We start from the raw sequence: 24897 nt of genomic DNA, 5'->3' as shown, positions 1-24897 counted from the left end.
TTAATGAACAAAAATATAATTGAAGACAAAAAGTTGTCTATATTCCATATAATAATTTAAATACTCACCTGTAACATGAACTCCATGCTAATTCTGTTCTCAATCAGTCTCATAACAAGATGTGCTTTACACTGGAACATAGTGTAATATTCCCAGGACAGTGTATGAGGATGCTTGATAGAAAAATGTAAATGGGATGCAGGGCTGAAAAGATAATAAAAAAACCCCAGCTCTCTATTTTGCATTTTATGGAATGAAACTTAAAATATATCCTAGCAACCACGAGTTTAGAAGCACCAGCAATTATTTAGGATCTAATCTACTGCTTTAAAGTTAAAAATTACAACATACTTAACATGACCATATAAGCATACAGTAAGTTGACACAGGTGTATCTATTCACATACAGCAAGTACTGTATAGAGAATAATGACAAGTTATACATGCTACGTATTGCTGTAAAGACAGCAGTAGCAGTAGCAACCAGAACAAGGAATCTGTGACTTGAGTCTGGAAATTACTCAAAAATTGACATTCCTCCTGCTCCACTTCCATTTAGATAAATATAAAATATTCACTATATGCAAGTATATCATTAAAGAGAAGTAAGAGTTTTCAAATGCACAGGCTTTCATGTGATAAGCCAAAGGAATTGCTTGGTTTTTAGCTTAGTTAGCAACTTTATGCTTTCAATACTTTGGCCAACAGATGTCTTCTTAATCAGGTAACATGCCAAGGAAGACTAAGCACAGTATCATGTTACAGCTGCTACACTGTTTCCATAACTTGAACTACCTGTGGCGTTCTTTCACACATACCCTTCATGTCTATAAGCAAAATATTTTAAATGGTTTCATTTCATTCCCTATCAGAAGACAAACAAATGGTGAAACCCTGAAACTTCTAAAAACAGAAGTGATTTCTGGATAGTCTTAGTGGCTGTACAGCAATAAAATACCCAAAGACTTAATTTTAAAGCCCACCAAAATTATTTTTTCTCCACCGAGTTCTACATTTCAGAACACAAACATTATGCCTCACAGCCCAGTTTCAATGAAGAAAAGTAGCTGTAGTACTGTAATACTCAAGAAAAATTAGACCTTTCTGCCCCCTTTGAATTATTTCAGAAGTAGAGATAAGTTGCACTTGATTTTATCAGTGAACCAAGTCTGCAGCAACTGTGTTTGGTTATGCTACATTTTTTTCTTTTAGTTCTTTTCACAGGGCATTTGAGTTTTCTATGAATAAATAACAAACATCTTAAACTGGATCCACACCATATCAGGCCAACATCTTGAAGCGGGAGTACAAACAATTTATGCTGGTTTGTGGAGAATCACAAATTGGCCATTGCGACAAGGAAAATGCCAAATACTTAAAATTTATGGACTCAAAATGGGATTCTTCCCCTGTAATCCTCACTTATAGATAATGTAACTAAACAATTTCCAGATGGCTCAGGCACCTGGCTGTCCAAAGACTTTAGAAGATGACACTGCAAGAGAGAATGTAATAATGCATGAATTATAACGATCAAAAGTAAGTTCTGTAAGCCTGATCATTCATGTCAGCTACTTCCAGAAAAGACTGGCCTTCTAGAATCTTGAAAGACCTGTTAAAGAAACCATTTTAACTTTGACCAGTTTTCCATGCCAGCAAGACGCAAGCAAGAGGTGTTCTACTAGGATAGGACCAGCACCTAACTCATCTGCAACTCTTAGGATTTCAGGAGATGGCAAGAATTAAGGTAGGCACAACGCCTTAAAATTTTTCCATCCTTCTACTTACTGGGAGACTCCCTTAACTTTCCTCATGAATGTCTGTTTAAACATCTTAAGATACAAAAATAGAAATATTTCTAAATTTAAGCAAGTACCACCCTTCTCAGGCATAATAGCTGCATGAATAAGAAGGTACCTAGGTTTACTACTTGCTGTTTCTAGTTGATAAGCAAATGCTAAAGTTCTCCTTATCAAAAATTGGCCTGTTAGTTCGGATACTTTTCTATCCTGAGGTAGGAAAGGGTTACCAACCATGAATGAATTGAAAGGTGAGGAAACTGAGGTTGTGGTTCAGACATTATATAAAAATTTGGTCTCAGTATAAAACGATTTATCCAGCATCAAATTATACAGTTGATTGACTCTGGTAAAATTCTTTTCTTGAAAATTACAACCAAGCCAGGACCCACATTCTTGGCCTTCTTAAATTTACTAAGCATTGATTGATTTTAGTACTGGTCACATTATATAACTGCAAATCAAAACTGAGACAAGTCCGCATTTGACACTTATGTCTGGCAGTTCATTCAATATTAATACACTTCTTCCCATTATATTTTTCTTCAATTATTATACTTCTAAAACTTTTATTGATTCGGCAACACATGAGAATTAAAATTAAAAATACGGACCCAGAACCTTTGCCAAAGTGACAACTGAACTAGCCCTTCCATGGAAATTTATAACGGTTACACTCTTGAATACACTCCAGCCGTTCAAAGTAAACCTGTCAATATGCTTCTTCCATCTGAAATATCTCTACATACATCTCTTGATGTTTTTAATTTTTATGACAGGGTGGTACAAGCACAATCAAAGATTGAAGAGAACCAGAATCTGAAAGGGGAGAACACAAAATGAAAATGTGAAAACCACAAAGCTTTGTTTTGAAACCCTCATCCACGCAGCAGACAGCCCACAGTTTCCTTTCTTCTACTTTCCCAACCTGTAGGATATTTTTGTTTTAAAATAAATGTTCTGGAGGGTAGTGTTTGTGTTTGACTAGACATAAACAGAAAGAATCTGAGAGACCTGTGTTTTGGACAGAAATGAATTCATGTGTCTGAAAAGTTATTTTTCCCTAGTGATTAATCGCCAAATTGTACTTCTAATTTAGTTGCAAATAAGATTATTAATTACCTTAAATTTTCTTAATATTGTTATTAATTGGGACTGCTGTAATACAAATATGCTTGGGAGGAAACAACCACAACAAAGCAAAGAATATACGGGAAAGAAATGTTCTAGACATGATTATGAAAATACCTCCCTAAATGTAAATAATTTCCCAGAGTGAGGAACATATATTTAAACTAAGATACAAGGGAACTTTGCAATCTACAAGAAAGAGCAAGCTGCAATTTACATTTAAGTGACATTATGATTAACAAGCCATTATACAATGAAGCGGTAAAACAGATGTAGAAACAGTGTCTGCAACAGTGACACATCAGGTAGAAGGACACATTTAAGAGGGCTAGAACAAGATATTTTCAATTATTTGTGTTCAAATCTAGAATACACACAATAAAACTAACAAAATACACAGTTATAAAGAGACTTTTCTTCTAGCCTATTTCCCTTTCTTTAAAAAAAATCTCCCCTTTTTCCTCTAATTTCATCCGATTCTATTAATTTAAGTCTAGATTCTCTGTATAGGGCAGTACACTGAAAAGACAGCCAAGACCTAACTCGGTACCCCAAATTTTCCTTAGGAAAAAAAAAAGACACCACCAACAAGAGGATGCCTAAAATGACTGCTGATAGGTGTAAGTTGCTTTATAGAGGCAGAAGTGACAAAAGCATCTGCTTACTTGGTCTGCTTTTCTAACTGAAAGAAGAGGACAGTGAACTAAATCAAAATCCATCACATGCAGGCAAGCAAAATTGAAAAACAGTTTGGCATGCATACACATACACAAGCTGCATCTATGAGTGTTGTCAACATGCAGAAAATATAGCCCTTGTTGAGGATTCACCTGGCTGGGAAACTAGGCGCTATGTACTGTTCCTGGTCTCAAAAAACTCTTTCTTTTCATCTCTCAAAAAAAGATCACTATTCAAATTTTAAATGGGTTAATTGTATACTTGATTCAGTTCTAAATCCAGAGTTTTAATTTTAAGCTAATACAGTCTGGATCTGCACACACTCAAATGCAAAAGAATCACTGCTGCAGAAAAATTTCACTTTTCATAATACAGGGGCTTCTGCTGCAGTAAAAATAAGAAATTCACGTTTTCCCGCTCTACCTGCACACACTCAGCCTCACAGTTTTTGGACATGCTACTCATGAGTTTCCAAAGAGCCATTCTTTGTGAAGCTGTGTCATAACTAGTTGAATTTATCCAAGAAAAGAAAAACCAGCAAAAGGTTGAAACCTGGATCAACTACCCGATCTGCCTTCTAGCAACACTTCCTACCTCCAGTGGCTAGCACTACTCCATGGGTAGTACAGAGTATCACAAAAGAGGGAAGGGGAAAATTCCCACGGTAGCAATACTGATACTACACTTATTGGGCAAATACAAACCCAGCCAGTCCACAGCTACAAAAGTACTTCACAGATGACTAATCTAATTTTTTTTTTTCCACTTGATAAGAAACCTCAGGATAAGATCACAGGTTGGTAACTGAAAGTGTAAAGAAAAAGAGCAAAGGAAAAGAAAACTGATGATACTGTAAAAGGCCTAATGATTACTAAGCACTCCAGAAATAGCTCACGTCAAAATTCTGACTTCGTATTTTCTATCATCCTCTTACTAAGAGGTAGTTTCATAACAGCATTAAAAAAAACATTCATATACCTAATTCCCTTCAAGATTTAAATTGAAAGAAAACCAAAACACCAGCGATACAATATACTGAAGATGTTCTTTATGAGACTGGTAATACATGCCTTGGGCAGCTGAAGTTCTTCATCCTTTGGCCTTGTGCTATACAACACGCCCAAGGCATATATTAATGGCCCCATAAAAACATACTCTGTAATGACTCGCGGCTTAAATAAACATACTTGTCTTTCTCTTTTCCTCCTCCGAATATTGGATGCAGTAAAACTCCACCAGTCTTCAGTTCATACGCCACTATTTGATCTAGCTCCTAAAAAGTACAACATACATAAGCAAACATAATTTTGAAAAGTATTTATTTAAAGAAGACAGGAAAGCTTTTCATATCATTGTTCAAACCATATCTCCTAATTCAATTTGTTTACAAACACAAACATCATTTTAAAATCAAGGATGTTCCTCAGCATGACAAACAATAAAACAGTAGAAATCAGCAGTTAATACTTGTTCTGGGCATGGATTTTGGGTCAACTCACAAAAATACTTAACTACAATATACCTAAAGAGAATTATTGTTCAATAAATAAGTTGCCTCTGACCAAAAGAAATAAAGAGTATCACCACTTCCTTGCAGTGGAAAGTAACACTGAGTATATCTGCAGAGTAGACTGCAGCATATGTAAGCTCACCTTGACCCACACTCAAGCCAGACAGAAGCTGGCTCTGAACTGGAACACAAGTTTGAGTTTGTGTCGTGCCATGTTCATCTTAACAAGCACACTTCAAGGTTTGTTTGGGTTCACTATCACCCAACAGTCAAATACGGTTTTTGGATCAAATCCGGTGGTCAGCTTGACCGTAGAGAGAATTGATGTCTGTCTGCAACCCAGTGTTAGTCAAGGAATTTCTACATGTTGATAGCACTGCTATTTATTGATTCATAACAACTTACACACATTCATGTATTGATAATACATTAAAAGCAGTAAAGGCAGAACTGGAGTCTGTAACGACTGCACCTTTTAGTTCTATGAGGAAGCACTTGACTAATTCATAGGGAAGGACATGAGCAACTAATATCCAGAAGCAACTTTTGCAGCAGTGAACCTGATCAGACAGACCTTCATCCAGTTCTGCTGTTCTCTATAGCACCCATACCCTTAACACAGACAGCACAAGAGTGGGGAGCTGAACGTCCATTAGGCAGGTAAGGATATGGAATTGGGTGCCCATGCAAGTAGGGGATGTAAACAGAGCCCCTGGGGTTAGGTATCTAGTTTTTGGAATAGGAAAGGTAAGAGAATGTGACAAAAGGGAGAGGAAGAAAATACATGCCTTTCTGTGAATGAATGCAGCTGGTCAAGAACAAAAAGTCACTGCTGCTATCACTAGGAAGCACCTATCTCAGGGCATTACATTTGGAAATGTAAAGTATAAACAGAAAATTCATTTCTAAGAAAGGAAATGCCTTCAACAGGGATTTTTTTACTGTTTCATTATTTCATTTAGAACTTTAATGATACTAAAAGATACCTGAACCACTACTGACCCAAGTTAATGCTGCAGCCATTCTGAGCTATATGGATGGCCATCACAGTATAACAAATTCACCAAATACATCTCCTCATCCCATGCTCTATTCTAAGCATTTAAAAATTACAATTTTTTTTTGAGTTTTTCTTTGTTTTTGTGCAGAAGCCCCCCTCCAAAAGAGGAAACTAAATGCACAGACAGATAATGAAAATTATTCATAAGGCAGTCACATATACTTATTTTACTTAATACGTTTGGTGTTTTTCCTTGCAGCAGGTGGTAAAAATACTTTAGTTCTGTCACTACTAAGTATTTCTTTAGATTGCAATGCAGATCTATTTATACTGCATCTTCTTTGATGTAAAATGTCTGAAAGATATAGAAGAGACTTATTATGTTGCTACCTGTTTAATCCAGTGGCGATACTCATTAACACCAAAGGTTTTTTTCATCCAAAGGCCATAAATATAACCAGAGATTCCCTTTAGTACCCATTCATCTGACCTATAACAAGAAAGAAGTATGAATTATAGCACTTGAGAAGGTATTTTGTAAGGAGTGGTATTTCTGACCAGCTCAAAATAGCCACAAATTTCAGTACGTTATATAACTTCTCCAAGTCAATAGGAGTCTGATGAGCTGTGAACCAATTTATGTAACTTGGCACCTGGATGGGACCAATGAAACTGAAAAGCCAGTGAAAACTGAACTTTTACCATAGAAGCCCAGATTACTGTTACTGTTTCACCTATTCATCTGATAAAATGTGAAATGCAAATTAAAATTTGAGTTTCATAGATTTTTCCCATTTTCTAGAGAGTACAATGTTAAAATACTTACCAGGACATTCTAGATATAAAACATCCAAAGAACTGCTGGGCCAGGGCCTGTGCTAAGCACCTTCGTGTCAGTGGAGTTTCATCTATAATCATTGCGCTATGTAAGAGATTTGTGCTGGATCCCCCAAAAAAGAAAATAACACAATATGAGCACAAGCTCCAAAGAAAGAAAAGAGAGACCTTCCTTTAGAAGCCAAAGCAAATAAAATAATTCCTTCACTGATTTTCCAATGAGATATTAACAAATGTTTTTTAATAAACTTAATCCAGGCAGATCTCCTGCTATTATTATCTATATATGAGACTCTACATAGAGTCAAAGCAGTTTGTTTTAACTGGTGAAACTCTTTTGGATTCCAGGTACCCTATCCCAGTTGAAGAAAAATAAAATATAAGCAAACTTCTGCACTTAATTTGATCTTAAATATTTCATGCACAGTGTTTCTTTTTCAGAAAGAAAACCATTGCCATTTTTTTTTAAAGAAGATACAAATCCAACATCTTTATAACAGATAAAATTGGCAATAGTGTTAAAAGCCTGTAATGTCAACAAAAGCCAGCCTTTTCAAAGCAGAGAGACCAAAACTATAAAGGCTATAAAAATAATAAAAGCTTCACATATTTCCCAATAGTCTTGGATCTAGAGCTTCTAAGCCTGTGCATTTAGAAGGTGTAATTTTCTCAAATACTAACCTGAAAATACTCATGGATGCATAAGCAGCTACTTCAACATAAGCTTCATCTATAAATACAGTCTTGAAACAGGAGTATGGATAGCGGCAGGTAAGAATCTCCTCATAAAATTCAAACACCTCATGAAGGTATGATGTGGTATGTTTGAGCAATGGGAGAAGTTGTGGTAAGCAAAAGTGAGTCACCTACAAAGGAAAATTTGGTACAAGACTGATGAATGTATTTAAATCCATGAATGTCAAGTATGTTACATAACCCAAAAAAACCCACATAACCCAACAAAAATACAGATGCTCTAAATTTAACAGAAAAAACAAAAGCATTTCCAAGCTGTGATAATGACTATCTATGGCAGGAAATTGCACCAGTATGTCCATCTTAATTGTGAGAGCAACAACAGGAAAATAATCTTTAGTAGACAACACAGAGTAACAATGCCTACCGAGTGATGTTTACCACTTAAAAACACATGGCATTTTTCTTTGATTTTGTAATTCAATGTCTTTTGTAGATAGAACTTTTCTTTTACACAGTAAAGAATTAGCTGTTTTCAAATAAGTTAAGCAGTGCTACTGTTTTTGTTACAGCTAAAACTACAAGTAACCTTTGATATTACTGTTTTTCACACAAGCTTATGCAGCCAGCAACACTCACTTCAGCAGTGACACAAGAACCAAGTTGAGAAAGATACATAACTTCAAGTCTGTTCTACAGAAGTCAGAGTTTAAAGCTATTTTGAGAAATACACTGTTACCAACTCCAATCAGTCCCATAAATTCAAGCATATATGGAATTATTGTTCATTCAAAGGTTTTTATTTTGGAAATAAATTCAAATACAGGCATTACTAGACAAGTTTTATCATGAACTGTACTGATGGAAGTTGTGTCTAGACCTACCTGTATTTGACCAATATATACTGGTTGCAACACAAAAGTAGTTGCTAATTCTTCATAAAAAACAAGAAGGAGGCCTCTATGAAGATCATTACCTCATGCATGTATGGATCAACAAGGATTTCAAAAGGTCCTATCGCCAAGGAGATGTTAGAAGCCGCAGTTGGAATAGTCAGCATGTAATGAAAAGTCTTCTTTCTCATATCATGGGTATAAACAGTTTCCACCAAATCTCCATTTGAAACGGCCACCATTGCAGCATCTACAGTATATTCAAGTTTCCAAGTACACAACTCGGAATATGAATCAACACAAGGAAACCAAAATCTGGGAAGTTAGGATTGGAAGAAAAATGGTTAACAATAACACTTTTTTCATAGTTAATATTTCTCTCAAATTCTCAGCCATATTCTTCAATACTTTGAATGTTAGACATACTGACTCCTACTGTACATTAATTTAACAACGCATTACATGTTTCTTTGCTATTATCTCCTGCTGAGCTATAAAGAATGGAAATTCTTATTAGTACTCATAGAATCATAGAATCACTACATTGTGAAAGACTTTTGAGATCATCAAGCCCAACTGTACCTGCCTTCTACTAAACCATATTCATGAGCACTTCACCTACCTGCCTTTTAAACACCCTCCTCTGTACAACCTCCTTTCAGGTAGTTGTAGACAGTGATAGCATCTCCCCTCAGCCTCCTTTTCTCCCAGCTAAACAACCCTATCTCCCTCAGCTGCTCCTCATTAAGGCTTGTTCTCCAGACTCTTCACCAGCTTTGTTGCTCTTCTTTGGACATGCTCCAGGATCTCAATGTCTTTCTTGTAACAAGGGGCCCAAACCTGAACACAGTATTTGAGGTGTGGCCCCAACAGTGCTCAGTACAGGGGCAAAATTACTTCCCTGTTCCTGCTGGCCATGCTGTTTCTGATACAGACCAAGTTGCTGTTGGCCTACTTGGCCACCTGGGCACACCGGGGCTCGTGTTCAGCTGGCTGCCAACCAACACCCCCAGGTCCTTCTCTGCCAGGCAGCTTTCTAGCTGCTTTTCACCAAGCCTGTAGCACTGCATGGGGTTGTTGTGTCCCAAGTGCAGGACTCTACACTTGGCCTTGTTGAACCTCATCCCAGTGGCCTCAGTCTATAGACCCAGCCTGTTCAGATCCCTTTCTAGAGCCTCCCTGTCCTCAAACAGATCAACACTTCCTCCCAGCTTAGTGTCATCCCCAAACTTGCTAAGGGTACATTCAATCCCTTCATCCAGGTCATTGATAAGGGTTGATAATCAATAATGATACTGAACAGAAGTGCACCCAGCACTGAGCCCTGGGGAACAGCACTCATGATTGAACTCCAGCTGGATTTAACTCCATTTACCACAACTTTTTGGGCTTAGCCATCCAGAAGGTTTTTACCCAGCAGAGGGTGCGCCTGTCCAGGCCAGTGGAAGCCAGTTTCTCCAGCAGAAATCTGTGAGAAACAGTGTAAAAGGCTTTACTGAAGTCCAAGTACACTACATACACAGGCTTTCCCTCACCCATTAAGTGGGTCACCTTGTCATAGAAGGTGATCAGGTTAGTTTAGCAGGACCTGCCTTTCATAGACCCACACTGACTTGGCCCGATCACCGAGTTGTCTTGCACGTGCTGTGTGACAACACTCTAGATGACCTGCTCCATGATCTTCCCCAGCATCGAGGTCAGACTGACAGACCTGTAGTTTCCCAGATCCTCCCTCCAGACCTTCTTGTAAATGAGTGTAACATCTGCCATCCTCCAGCCAAGTGGAACTTCCCCAGTCAGCCAGGACTGTTGGTAGATGATGGAAAGGACCTCCATCAGCTTCCTTAATACCCATGGGTGGATCCCATCCAGCCTCATAGATTTGTGAATGTTGAATTGGCTGAGGAGGTCTCTAACCATTTCTTCACGGATCATGGGAGCTTTGTTCTGCTCTTCTTCCCAGCCTTCCAGCTCTTAAGGCTGAGTACCCAGGGAACATCTTACTTCACTATTAAAGACTGAGGCAAAGGAGGGATTAAGTACGTTAGCTTTATCCTCACCCTTTGCCACTATCATTCCCCCGTGCACCCAGTAAAGGATGGAGATTCTCCTTGGCCCTTCTTTTGTTGTTGATATATTTGTAGAAAGGTTTTTTTATTACCTTTCACAGAATTGGCCAATCTAAGTTCTAGCTGGGCTTTAGCCCTTCTGATTTTCTCTCTACATGATCTCACTTCATCCCTGTAGTATCCCCCAAGATGCCTGCCCCTTCTTCCAAGACTCATATAACTTGCTCTTTTTTTCTGATATCCACACAGATCTCTCTGTTCAGCCAAGCTGGTTTTCTTCCCTGTCGGCTTATTTTCTGGCACACAGGGAGGGCCTGCTCCTGCATCACAAGGATTTCTTTCTTAAAGAGCATCCAACCCTCTTAGGCTCCTTTCTCCCATGGAATTTTATCAACCAGCCTTCTGAACAGTCCAAAGTCTGCCGTCTGGAAGTCCAAGATGGCCATTCTACTGACACCCCTCCTTACTTCTCCTAGAACTGAGAATTCATGATTGCTATGCCACATCCCATGGTTAGATGTTACTTCACATCGGTAAGCGCCTTTCAAGCACAAATCAAGTTTCAGGATTTTTCAAAATTACAAGAATTCAGAGAAATTATTTGTATTTCCTACACTTCGAGATTAAATAGGGAATACAGTCTAACACTCAAAGATAGTTTTCTTACCTTGTAGAATTTTGATAACCACATGAAAAGACATGAGCCCCTCTTTCTGCCATGCTGCCCTCCATGTTGGGTACCACAAAATGAAGGCCTCCTTTAGGTTGGTCCAGAGAAAAGTTTATATGCACCTTCAGGACTTTCAATTCTGCAGCACCAAGAATTTAATTAGAGTAAATATATACAATTTAGAGAAAAGTTATTTCAGAATAATCATTCAGTTCTGGACTCTTGGTCTTTCAAGACTATGTGTTTACTCCATTCTCATGGACCTCCAGGTACACTTACAAAGCACAGCTCAAAAGCTTAGGAAACTGAGACATCTTAAATTTAACTTAACTTAAAGGACAGGAATCTATAAGATATTCTTTTAATTAATCAAAAGAGTCTTTATTAATAAAAACTGCAATTGGAGTTACTTTTCCAGCTCCCCAACAGTAAATAACATTTGTACAGTGATCGTGATCTCCTTTGTAACTTGCTGAAACAATTTTCTACAAAAACTGCACATAATAGGCACATTCTTAATAGACATGTTATTGTCATTGGCAGCTACTTAAAACTTCTTATTATAGTTAAGAACTCTTGCAACCACTTCTCCATATTACCAAGAAGAGTGAGGGTGTGTTTTCAGACTTTAGCTGGAAAGATTCAGGTGAGAAAAAACCAAAACAGCAACCACTATTTCATAATGCAATGTTACTTCTAGTTATTTAAGTCTAATGTCTTCCTATGCAAAGTCACAGCTAACAAGTCTATGACATCTTATGGTGTCTTTACCATCAACATGTTTCCACAGCTCCGACGGAACCTTAATGCAGAGCTCTCCATTTCCAGCATCTGGGTCCACAGCACTGACTGCAGCAGCATAGGCATTGGAAAAATAGTTGAGATTCCTCCTGTCAGAAATACCCAGTTAATTCTTAAAGCACATGCTAAACTACAAAAAAGAACTTTTGAAGTTACAGGATTTCTATCCTAAACTTCACGGTGCATGGTCAACGTAGTACTTTGTTGTGTTTTTAAAGGAGTAAAGGGAAAAGGATTAGATCTCAAAACCTGAAACTTAAAACTAGGCTCTTACAGAAACGATCTATGATCAAAAAGACTTAAGCAGTAATAATCCCTAGTAAATTAAACAAGAAATGTTCAGTGCTCTTTACTTCCCAATAAGAGTAATTTTTATGCCTAGTGGGACAGCAATTAGAAATTCTTGTTTTGGAAAATTTTGGATTAAGTTTGTATGTTTACTATAAAGATCTGTCTTGAAGATCTGTCCCCTGATATATTGCCATTTTTCTCTTATGTTGCTTTTCCAGATGCAGTAAGATTTTAGCTTGGCAACGGTATCTTTTCTCCACTTAGCTTGATGGGTAGGAATAATTGTACTTTACACTCTTAAATATCACACAGAATCATAGAATAGTTTGGGTTGGAAGGGACCTTAAAGATCATCTAGTTCCAACTGCCCTGCCATGGGCGGGGACATCCCACTAGATCAGGCTGCCCAAGGTCCCATCCAACCTGGCCTTGAACACCTCCAGGGATGAGGCATCCACAACTTCCCTGGGCAACCTGTTCCAGTGCCTCACCACTCTCACAGTGAAGAAATTCTTCCTAATGTCTAGTCTAAATCTGCCACTTTCCAGCTTATACCCATTCCCCCTTGTCCTATCACTACAAGCCTTTATGAATAGTCCCTCTCTAGCTTTCCTGTAGGCCCCCTTCAGGTACTGGAAGGTCACTATAAGATCTCATCTGAGCCTTCTCTTCTCCAGCCTGAACAAGTCCAACTCTCTCAGTCTGTCCTCATAGGGAAGGTGCTCCAGCATTCCAATCATCTTTGTAGCCCTCCTCTGGATCCTTCTTACGTTGAGAATTCCAGAACTGGACACAGGATTCCAGATGAGGTCTCACAAGAGAGGAATAGAGGGCCAGAATCACTTCCCTCGACCTGCTGGTCACGCTTCTTTTGATGCAGCCCAGAATACGGTTGGCCTTCTGGGCTGCAAGCACACATTGCCTGCTCATGTTGAGCTTCTCATCGACCAGCAACCCCAAGTCCTTCTCTGCAGGGCTGCTCTCAATCACATAAAGTATTTGATGCTAGAGTGTTAGCTTTAATACACTAAAACACAGAAACACATATTCTACCTTTTCATCTCTAGAAACACTTTTTTTAAATGTTACCATCATTCATTTAATTAGAAAACATGTGTCTGAATCCTAATCAAGTTTGAGTTGTTTAAGCTACTATATATCAGCTGCTAATTGACTGTACATTTCATTCCAAAGTAATATCATTACTCCAGTTATAGCTTAGTTTAACTGTTTCGTACTGAAATGTGCAGGAACATGCATGTGTCTGCCGTTGCAGCAATTATGAGTAGTGTGTTACCTGCTTCTTATTTCATGTGATAAAGTCCAGATACTGGGGACTGACCAGTCAAGTTCAAAAATAACCTTAGTTTTGCATTCATAAAAAGGCTTTCATACTTTTTCAAATGGGTTTTTAAACTCTGTAACATATGGGAGCAACAACTTTGTTAATTCCAATCCTCTAGTACTGAGATTTCTTAAAAAGCTTGCACAATTCTATACCTGAAGAGAAAGTGTTTCAATTACCATTCATCTTTTTTTCCAGAATTCCAAGCTTTTACGTGTATACCATTGATGAATCCAACCACGGTGGCAGCAGAGCTGCAATCAAGCATAAAACTCTGCATTTTTACTGCACCCATAATGGAGAAAATTAACCTTTGGCTGTAGATTCATCTCTTCCATGGAATCTTAAGTCCAAACAAAGTAGACATGATCTCATTTCAGGATTTTACTTTCATCTAACCATTCTCTACTCACCACCCACAGAGAAAACAGCATTCAACCCAAATTACAGTACCTTACTTGGAAGAATGAAGGACAACTAACCATTCCAGGGTCATCCTGTAAGTTTAGGTATGTCAAACACCATGCTTACGTTCCCAGCCTTCTATATCTAAAAAACTTTGCTAAAACACTGCAATATATCAAGGACATATTTTCATGCAGTTCTTGATCTTTGGCAATAATAGTGCATAAATTCCCTGGCACCACTACGAAGACTGAAAATGTTCAGAGCAGTAAACTCGTCTACTTTGCTTGGAAGCTTCTGAAAATAGGATATGAATAGTAAATGGGAGCATATGAGCACAGACACACCCAAATCTCAAGTTTTAATACATAATAATTTTTTCCTTTTTCATAGCTGAAGTATATCTAAAGATAGGATATAATGCCAAAATGTTTTGAAAGCACAAGGCTGAATTTGTTCACTGGAATATACCATAACTTCAGCTATGATTTCAGAACCATTAAAACCAACTTTGCTGATGTGCTCTCTCCTAGTCTCAGCCACACATTCCTGCTCCCTCGCTCATTAAGAAGACTACTGTTCATCTGACCCTGTGATGATGTAGCTGGAAGTGCCAAATGGAAAAAGAAAAGTCTTTTCTTTCAGACAGCTTTCTGTTGGTTTAGCTCCCTGATCTGACATACTGAGAGGTCAAAGAATCGCTACTCCTGAGGCATGGGAGATTGTCAACAAGATCATAACCACCCCAACTGCTGTTCTTTTAAGCTGTCTTCAAATGGCATCCCAGGAAAGCAACTTTAAAAAAAGACTGCATGACTAAAAACTATTAGAGCAATTAAAGAAGCTAACAACAGAAAACAGCAGTGATATTCTCTCAGACTGTAAAGTCTCAAAAATTTTTCATTATAACCTAACCTTGGTTCTGAAAATTCACAATTACTGACAGAGGATCCCTTTCCAGTACATCAGTGAGAATTTGTTCCAAATCTGAAGACTGTGATGAGCTTGTAGTTACACTTTAAACATCAGTGGGTTCACAGACAGGAAAAGGTTACAATTTTATAGCAAAAAAGGTAGACTCCACAGTGTTTAACATTTTATGGATAACAGTCTGATATTTCTATTTTTATGAAGTGTTCCAATTCAAATGAGTGATTCAATGTAAAAGGAATCCATCAAAGGCTTAGTACCAGATTAATTTTTTCATAGGTTGAACTATTCTCAATAAACTGAGTGTAGCAATTATACTAAAACAAAGCACATGCCAAAAGTTACGGCCCAAGGAACAAAAATAAATTTTCCTAATACTAACTGTAATATACATTTACGTTTTTTTCCTGTTAGAGATACATTTTATTATCAAAATTCCCCCAAAACACTTAGTTACAGCCTAAGTGTGTGTTGGCTGATTGGAAACAAGCAATCCCACAGGGACTTATTGTTTATGCTACCCATTGATTCCAAATACTTCCGTGTCAACTTTCCACAGCATCTCTCACTACTATCAGCAGTAGTGCTATTAACAGTTACACAGCCCAAACTTACAGTCTATAAATCACTATATTCCTACAATATTTAACATAAACTTGGCAAAACAGGTTATATGATCCACATGTAATGGAATATTATCGAATTACCTGTAATTAATTTACTATTGTATTTTTTTTCCGCAGCTACTATTAGCACTTGGTCTATCATGATTTACAACTAGATAAGCATCATAAAAAGGGAAAGAAGGCTATTGCACTAGAACAACACATGCTCAGTCCACCAGTATTTTTTCTGTTTTGTGCATAGGCTGCAGGTTTGATTGCCGACTTCTCAGAAGACAGAATATTGCTAAACATGCCCTGAAGGCTACCACACTGTGCTTTGGCACAGATTACTGGTAACTGTGCTGCTGGTAACTAAAGGAACAGTGAAATTGGAAGATATAAAAGTATCTTCATGTTTTTAATGGTTAAAACCTATAGGGTTCAAGATGATTTAAAAAAAAAAAAAAAAAAGAAAAGGCGGAACTAGTGAATGAAGAGGTATACACAATGCCAAAGGCTAAAAATTTACTGAGTAGAGTACCTATGCACAGGAAATCATCAAGTGCATATCCAAAACATATACAAAACATATCTTCCTTCACAGAGAAATAATAATAAAATTAAATGGCTTCTCAACCGTCAACCCTGTACCATAGTTATCACACAAACATGTGAAGGACATAGCCAGGCAACAGCAGGATCATCACAAACTTCACTTACCACAGATCAAACCACTGTGGCAAAACTCATAACTTTTGCTGCAACTATGTACCATCTTACAATCCTGCCCATAGGATTAAGAAAACAGAGATTTCCTTTGCCCATTTTAAGGGGCTGACATACAGGCAGTTGCCTCATTGGTCAAGGATTTCTGCATACTACAGCACAGAAAAATAAATCCCACTTCCCTTAATATTGAGAGACTTGAAAAAGCAACAATTTACAAGGAAAAGATGGAAGATGAAGAGGACAGAGGCAGCTGTAACACTAACACTCAACAACAGTCCCAAGACAAGACCCAAACAGATATTCTCTAACACTATCTGCATGATTTCAAACTCTTCCTTAAATATCTGAGCAAAATGGGATTCTCTGCCACCTTGTGTACACACAGTAAAACTATGTGAATTTTTTTATACTTCACAGCACTGTTCAGAAGTTCACTCAGTTGGGGCAGAAGTGACTTTGTTTTGTAAGTTCATCCACCTACTCCGATATGAAAATGCTATGATGACCTGAAACCTCAAGAGGAAATTACAAGATGGAAGACCAACTTTATTTCTACCAGAAATTATGGTTTGGAAATGACAGATAAACTTGCAATGGCATCAAAGCTGAAAGCATATTTAATGCACTAAGTAAAGGTTTCTAACATTTCTACAAAATTCATCAATTTTTCTTTACCTCAAAAATGACAATACATAAGATCAAAAAAATTGTTTTACTTTCTGCAACACTGAAAATATGAAATGACAGAGATCACATCTCAATGACTTCTGCATCAACAGACAAGGACTACTACAAACCACTGCTGTTTCTAGAAGCAGTTCTTAGAGAAGGGCAGAGGAAACCCGCTGACAGACTGTTTCTTTCAGGTCCTAATTCTAGAGGTTTTAGGTTTCTAGCACTGCTGTTTGTAATCCTGCGAACAGCAGAGATGTTGTATTTAATCAAAACTTGAACACCGTTACGTGCAACACCCAACTGTGACTAGGTATTTCAACAGAAAAAATACACATCTCATGTAATACTTCATAACCCATGTAGCCTTTGACTTCTGAGGTGAAGAAAGGAGGCATACTAGGTTTTCAGTTATAGTGTTTGGTGACCTCTGTCCTTCATAGTTGTGAATAACACAGGAGTTAATTATAAAGACTTTCTATTAAGTTTGAATAGCAATGTGAAAAACTGCAGCAATGAGAACCACAGGCTACTGTAGCCCTGTGTGAGACAGGATTTCACTCTGCATGCATTGTCCTCAAATTTCATTCACTGCCCTTAAAATGGATAATACGAAAAAAATAGATGATTTTTCACTATATTCACTTTCTCCACAGAGTGATGGAATTAAGTCTCTTAATCCCTTTCTTAACATAATGGAGTGCTCACTCGGATAACTAAAATTGTGTTCTTTTCCCATATGTTCCAAAAGTCATTCAGGATTCATTTATTACAGAATCACAGAATGGTTGAGGTTGGATCTGACTTCTGGAGGTCATCTAGTCCAGCCCCTCTGCTCAAGGAGGGCCAACTTGGGCTGATTGCCCAAGACCATGTCAGGACAACTTCTTAATATCTCCAAGCATGGAGACTCCACAATCTCTCCAGGCAAATCAACCCAGTACACAGTCACCCTAACAGTAAAAAAGGTTTTTGATGTTCAGAGGGAACTTCCTGTGTTTCAGTTTGTGCCCAATGCAACATAAAATATATGCAATTACATCTGAATACAAGAAAATGTTTTTCTGCTGTGAGGGTCATCAAATGCCAGACCAGGCTGCCCAGAGAGACTGTGAAGTCTTCATCCTTGGAGAGACTCACAATCCAACTGGGAACAGCTCTGCAGCCTGCTCTAGCTGACCCTGCTTAAGCAGGGTGCTTGGACTAGGTGATCCCAACAGGATCCTAAAGGACTTAGTGATTCCATATTAGCCACTGTTAAACATACATAATGTTTAGAAGTTCTTTAACAACTCAGTAAACTGTGAATTAAACCAAGACAGCAAAAAAGTTTTAAAACATGAACATAAGTTTCAGTAAAATCACAACAGAATATGCAGTGAAAAAGTTTGCCCATAGTGGTTCTCTTACAAAGAAATAAGCAGATGAGAGATTTTTACTGAAGTCTTTTCCTATATCATTTTCTCAAAATACGTGGAAAGCTACATGATTTTAAACTTGTCCTTCAATATCAGATGTGAATAGATTTGAAATGTTCTTTTTCAAATTTCAAAGTGAGTTTAGGTAATGTGCTAAGACTTACATCTTAATCTATTGTGCTAATAAATAATGAAAATCTGATTACTCCGAAAATACCAAAACATTTACTTTCTAGCTCTTCAGAACAATTAGAATCCCCTGTGATGAGGATTTTGAATTTTTTACTACCAAGCAACAGCAACATCAAAAAAAGTCACAAAACAGAAAGACTGAATTACTGAAACTCTTGCACATGATGAATAGAGGAATATAGGGTACCTGCCATAAACAATTCAAAACCAAGTATGCAACACTTAGGATAAAAATAGGACTTGAATCTCAACAGCTGAACAACAGAAGTTTTCTTTACTAATCTAGTTTTCAGACACCAGTCAGAAGTTGTCAGGTGTAACCTGAAAACTGAAATGGACTAAGAAACATCACAAGGACTCTAGTCATTAAGGCAATGAGTAGACAATTTCTTACAGATCTAGTTACATCATTCAATCACTTGAGAACACCACTGTTCTCACAAATCTAACTAGCAAGACTGTATGAACTCTGCAGTTTGCTTTGGAATGAGTCTAGCTAATTCCCATCTGCCTTTTTCTGCTATATGAGCTAACCAAGCTGATATCACCTCTGAAGCTGCTTACTGAGCCCTCCTCATCTTTTTAGCTAGCAAATCTCTCAGGGCAATCACTGTCCAAGGGGATAAAACAAATAGCTGAAGGACTGTAAAACACATCTTAATCCAATAGTCAACCTGATACAGTCACATTATTTGCCTTATTCCTATTACTTGTCTCAAAGTAATAAGCTAATTATATATAAGGCTATCTAGACATATTTAATTAAATCAGAAACAATTCTTAAAAAAAGCTATTAGGAAAATGGGAAATATTCCCAAGAACTTTGATACCATATGACTATTCTTAGGCTTAAGAATAGAAAGGAACAAAAATGACGATCCAGTCTGACATACCACAAAAAACAGGGAGAATTTTTGCAGGACAAATTATCAGAACATAATAGTTTTGGTCTACATAATATTACACTGATGTTAACAAAATTGATTTAAGCAACTACACTAGAGGGAAAAAACCAAAACCACAACCACAATCAAAAAAAGAAACCACAATAAAAGCTCCACAAAATCCAGAACTAAGGGCAATCTTCTCACATGGTACTCTGATATGAATGTAGTTGCACTGCTGTAAAACGTTCTCTACAAGGACATAAATAAAATGCAACTGTCACAATTATGTAACCAAATTTTCTTTAAATAAATGAACATAAAAGTTGGGCATAGACAAACGAAGTCTACCAAAAATAAAACACCTTAGCCAAAGATATTTTCTTATCAGGGCAGAAACACACGCGGAGTTTCCTATAGCACTGAGAACACTATGGGCATCCACAACTTTTTTCTCCATAAAGAACTTTTTTAAAAGTTTTTGATACTTTCACAAAATAATACAAAAAAACGTTAGCAATAGCATGAGTCAAAATTATTGCCAAAATACTCTCCCAAAATTAAGTCATACCAAAACTTAATGATTTCTGTCTGAAACTTGTTAGTTAGGAAATCACCACGTAAAACAAACTTGACAGTATAACAGAATAGGTCATACTTAACAGCAACAGAAGACACTAAATCTGCAGGGTTTTAAATACATCACTTACTGCTTTGACTCATGGTGACAAACCTCCAGCGTTGGATCATTATAGATGAAAGCTGCTTCTAAATCGTTGACTCTTACTCTGTAAATCCGACATTGTTTACTGTTCAGTTTGATTCTATTCAGGTTTGCAACTGTGGGAAATATGGTCAGTTCCACATAACCCTATGAAAACACAAATCAAAACCTTCTATAAAAGCTTCACCAACTCACAAAACAGATATATATATAAAAATCTCATTAATGCATTTCAAAGGAAATTTGTTTGTCTTTTCTTATGTCTAGAGTAAATTTTCTTTCGTATCATTTAATGGGTGAATTTTTCCAGCTGTGAAACAGAACAAAACAAAAAACTTCAAAATGATTGACAACTATGCTTCTTTTACTGGAAATGATCTGCTTCTATCAACCAGATCTCAAGTTACTAGTATCACTATGGTTTAGGTTTTGATACCTGAACTTGAGACAATTATTTCTAAAACCTACACAGAGCCATTTTTGCCAAATATATAACTTCAGAAAAAGCCTCAATTACTTCAGGCCTTAAACCATGAAGGCCTCTTCAAAGCCCCAGTGAACTCGCATATAAGCTGGAAAACTCCATAACCCTATCCCTAACATCAGCTAACACAGTGTTGAAGGTCAATCTTGAATTGCAGATTGCTTTGTAGTATTTTTTACAAAGCAATGACCTTCTTTATAAAGCTTTTCCTTATGGAGCTTAAAGTGTTCACAATTAGAATGTATTTTATTTGACCTATCCCAAGGAATAACAGACTATGACAGGCATCAGATTAGAAAGCAAAAAATATAAATAAGCTGAAGAACACAATTAGCATGTGTGTGCAGTTGTTGCCTCTAAAAACATGAAGAAAATCCAGATTTTTAATTTCTACTTTCACATTTTATTAAAAAATACTTACTACAACAGACTTTCTCTGAAAATTTATGTTGTTGATACAAACTACCTGGTGAGTTGTGCTGGGGAAAAAAGAAATATAAAAATTTAAAATAAGTAAGGTTTTGCACAAATGTCAGCATTTCAAACCACACTTTAACCCAGTTTTAAAAAAAAAACAGAGAGCTCATAAAGGATGTATGTACATATAGATAAGTACTACATATAGCATATACTTATATAAGAATGGTCTAAATCTCTTGCATGGTCCACAACAAATGAATAGAAGTTGCACATGACATCAGAGAAGTTCCAACAAAATCAAAGTATAGAATCATACTAATACGAAAATTACTAGTAATACAGGGAGATAACATTACTTTTGAACATCAAATAACAGTATATAAAAATATAGTATTACTAATGGCACAGAATCAAGTTTTGACCCTTTAGTGATGTGCAGCATTAGGAACTGTATGCAGCTGTAATGTTTCCAATCAGAGACCTGTGAAAAATTTACCAGGTGAGCTGACACTTGTACATAATTTAAGTAAGCACCTACCATACATGAAAAAAGATAATAATTGTAAAAGCACATATGGTATGTCATAAGAAATTTATTATTTTTGAATAATTGTTATATATCAATCAAGACAGGTACTTTAAAGAAGTCAAAGGCATTTGCTTGAACTGTGAATGATCTAGTAGGACTCTAGTAAATGAAACTGATTTAAAAAACATAAGACAAAATAATCCTAACTTTTTTAAACTTTAGCAGTGGCATCTTCACCACACTTCACAGAAGTCCTATTCATGACTCAAGATACCACCTCATAATAATTCAGCTTTCATGTCGCATCACGCATTCTATGCACATACTCACGTACTCTGTGCATTAAAACATGACTTTGTGTCAGCTAAGCCAGTTCAATAAAAATTCCTACATGAGAATCATAACATCTAGTATCCAACGATGCATTCAAACATTATCTACACATTAAAATGCATATGATAACAAGAGCAAATCTATTTAGAAATACATTTGCTTTACAGATTTATCAAGAAATTGTGGAGGTATACACAGAAATACCTAACAGTCCACTGCAATCCACAACCAACTGCTTTACAGCTTGGTTCCAACCAAAATAATGAAACAACAATTTGCTTAACAAAGCTGCTTGCCACAAATGCAAGCGTTTTTTTTAATATATAAAAAAGCCCTTAAGTCATAAGGGTTTGACAGAGCAGTAAGAATGAATGTGGTAGCGTGGTCTGTAGTGCTGTTATTGTGCTGAGATCCCCAAGGTTTGACACAATATAAGTATCTTTATAGGAGACCTTATAGTTAAAACTCCATGAGGGAGTCCGTTTACACAATAAAACATACACCTATCACATTTTCTGAACACAAGCTATGCCATAAGCAATAGTTACAACCTTCTCAAGTAAACAATTACGTATCAGCCTGTGGTTGGTTTCAAATGTGCACTGGTCCCAAATACAGCAACTTTAGAAAAAAAGAGATACTTATAATTTATATGGTCTTGGGCTCTCAAATCCCTTGTCTCCTTTCTTCCTGTTCATCCTGAACAGCAGCACTAAAAAGACACTGCTGACCGTCAGACCGGCAACAACAGCATCCCCGCTCGACGGATCCTTCGTCGTTTCCCTGTCCCGGGACCTATTTGATCACTCATCTCCCCGGTGCATCTGTCATTCCTGGCACACGGGCATCTTCAGCTCAAACAAGCACCGCAGCTGCCACACCAACAGCGTCCAAGCCTTTCCGCAGAACCTTTTATGAGAACAACACGCAGCCCCTCTCTTCACCAGGGCTTCGACACCAGCTCAAAGGCGCTGAAGGCTTCGACAGCAGCTCGGGGGATATGAAACCAGATAAGAAGCCTTGGGGGCTTCGAGGCCGTCTTCGATAGCAGCTCAGCAGCTACGATACCGGTCCAAAGGCGCTGCCGGCTTCCTCCTCGCAGAAGCTAAGGTACCTCCACGGAGGCGGCAGCTCCCGAAGCAGCCGAGGCGGCGCGGAGTCCCGTCAGAGGCGCGTCCGGCGCGCACCGGCCCCGCGCGGCCCCTCAGCGGCCGCCGCCATCTTGTGAGCGACCCCTGACCCCGGAGGGTGAGAGGTCACGGCCGCGTAAAGGCAGCTCTGATGCTTCGAGGTGGAAATTCGTTTGCGGCCCCGTTTGTCAGAACGGGGAAAAGTCAAAGGCAGCCATCGTTGGCGGGGGGGGGGGGGAACAAACACAAGAAAGATAATAAAATCCCCCCAAAAGAACTGAACAGGCCTCCGCTGCGCCCGGTCACGTGCTCGCGCGCACGCGCACTGCGGGGCCCGCGGCCCCCTGGGACGGGGCGGGGCCTGGGGCGGGGCCTCTGCGCGGCGGGAACGGGGGCGGCGCTGCCGGTTCCGGCCTGAGCCGCTGCGCGGGGTTGTCTGATGTGTTGTGTCCAGTTCTGGAATTCTCAGCTTAAGAAGGCTATGGAGCTGTTGGAACGGATCTAGAGGAGAGCTACAAAGATGATCGGCAGGCTTCTTCCGATCGGAAGAGGATCGGAAGCACCTTCCCTACGAGGACAGGCTGAGAGTGTTAGGCTTGTTCAGCCTGGAGAAAAGAAGGTTCAGAGATCTTATAGCGACCTTCCAGTACCTGAAGGGACCTACAGGAAAGCTGAAGAGGGGCTATTCATAAAGGCTTGCGGTGATAGGGCCGGGGCAACAGGTACAAACTGGAGAGGGGCACATTTAGACTAGACGTTAGGAAGAATTTCTCCACTATGAAAGTATTCTAAGTAAGAGTATTCTAAGAAAGTATTCTAAGAAAGAGGCTGCTCCGCGACGACCGCTCTGTCCCCAAAACTGGGCTTGTGGGCGACGGTCAGGCCTATAACGTAATGGCCTGGCCCGGGAGCCCGCGGGGAGCTGAAGCCCCAGTGCCAGCGAGCGGAGCTGTAAGCGGGGCTTTGCAAAGCCCAGCTGCGCTGCCAGACCTCCCGGGGCGGCAGCAGGGACCAGGCTGCCCCTGCACGGGCCTCTCCCCGCCTGCCTGAGCGCCGGGAGAGCGGCAGGGACCGAAAAACGCTCCACCTGCGCTGTCCCAGGCTCGGTGCACGCCCACCGCAGGGTCCCAGGGAGATGCCAAAGCGCACCCGTCCTCGCTCCCGAGTCTCAAAGGGAGTTAAGACAGCAACAACGCTGCTGGAAGCTCGGCGCAGTCTTCCTTCCCGCGGTGCCTGTGCTGGGGGGGTGGCTTCAGCTACAGGACACAACGTGAAGCTTCATAAGCCAGATCTGCAATAAGCAAGTTCTGATTCAGCTGGTTTATGTTAAAATAAATACTTGTATCAAAGCAGCTGATGGAGTTAAGCTCTTTCAGCACCAGCAGTTCTTGAAATTTAGAAAGCGTCATCTCATTTTTGCATGGCAAAACAATGTTTGATAAAACCTACCAGAAGAACTGTGAACATATAGAATGTGCATATGTGCAAAAATAATTTAGATAAACCCAAACCATTACCTGGTTTAACAACTGTAACAACTGATACAGCTGTATTCACATAACACTTAAAACTCCTATTTGTTTCACAAACAAACCCCGATGTAAATATACACTGTTGTATGACGAGTACAAGGCTATTAATTGTCTTGTGTAGTTCAACTAAGGAACCCCCTGTTATGCAATGGAAGTTGTTTCCAAGGCTTTCCCATTTACGTTACTGTTC

General features: G+C 38.6%; 1 protein-coding gene across 2 annotated transcripts in view; it reads right to left on the bottom strand.

Annotated features, from left to right (window-relative positions):
* Positions 1–23409, bottom strand: part of TAF2 (TATA-box binding protein associated factor 2) — a 61037-nt gene extending 37628 nt beyond the window's left edge. The window contains exons 1-11 of one of the 2 annotated variants that reach the window (XM_054058139.1): positions 22691–23409; positions 21185–21239; positions 20266–20426; positions 12055–12173; positions 11281–11422; positions 8628–8859; positions 7637–7821; positions 6945–7058; positions 6509–6608; positions 4796–4881; positions 69–204 (exon numbers count right to left, since the gene is read on the bottom strand). In XM_054058139.1, the coding sequence (XP_053914114.1) occupies positions 69–204; positions 4796–4881; positions 6509–6608; positions 6945–7058; positions 7637–7821; positions 8628–8859; positions 11281–11422; positions 12055–12173; positions 20266–20426; positions 21185–21239; positions 22691–22743 (1383 nt within the window). In that variant the 5' untranslated portion in view covers positions 22744–23409. The remainder of the gene's footprint in view (positions 1–68; positions 205–4795; positions 4882–6508; positions 6609–6944; positions 7059–7636; positions 7822–8627; positions 8860–11280; positions 11423–12054; positions 12174–20265; positions 20427–21184; positions 21240–22690) is intronic. The other variant, XM_054058140.1, reaches the window with a different exon arrangement.
* Positions 23410–24897: the final 1488 nt, after the last annotated feature.

Source organism: Cuculus canorus, chromosome 2 (assembly GCF_017976375.1).
Source record: "Cuculus canorus isolate bCucCan1 chromosome 2, bCucCan1.pri, whole genome shotgun sequence".
Classification (NCBI taxonomy): domain Eukaryota; kingdom Metazoa; phylum Chordata; class Aves; order Cuculiformes; family Cuculidae; genus Cuculus; species Cuculus canorus.
Note: the sequence above shows the minus strand (reverse complement) of the source record. Positions and strands in the feature narration are given on the sequence as shown.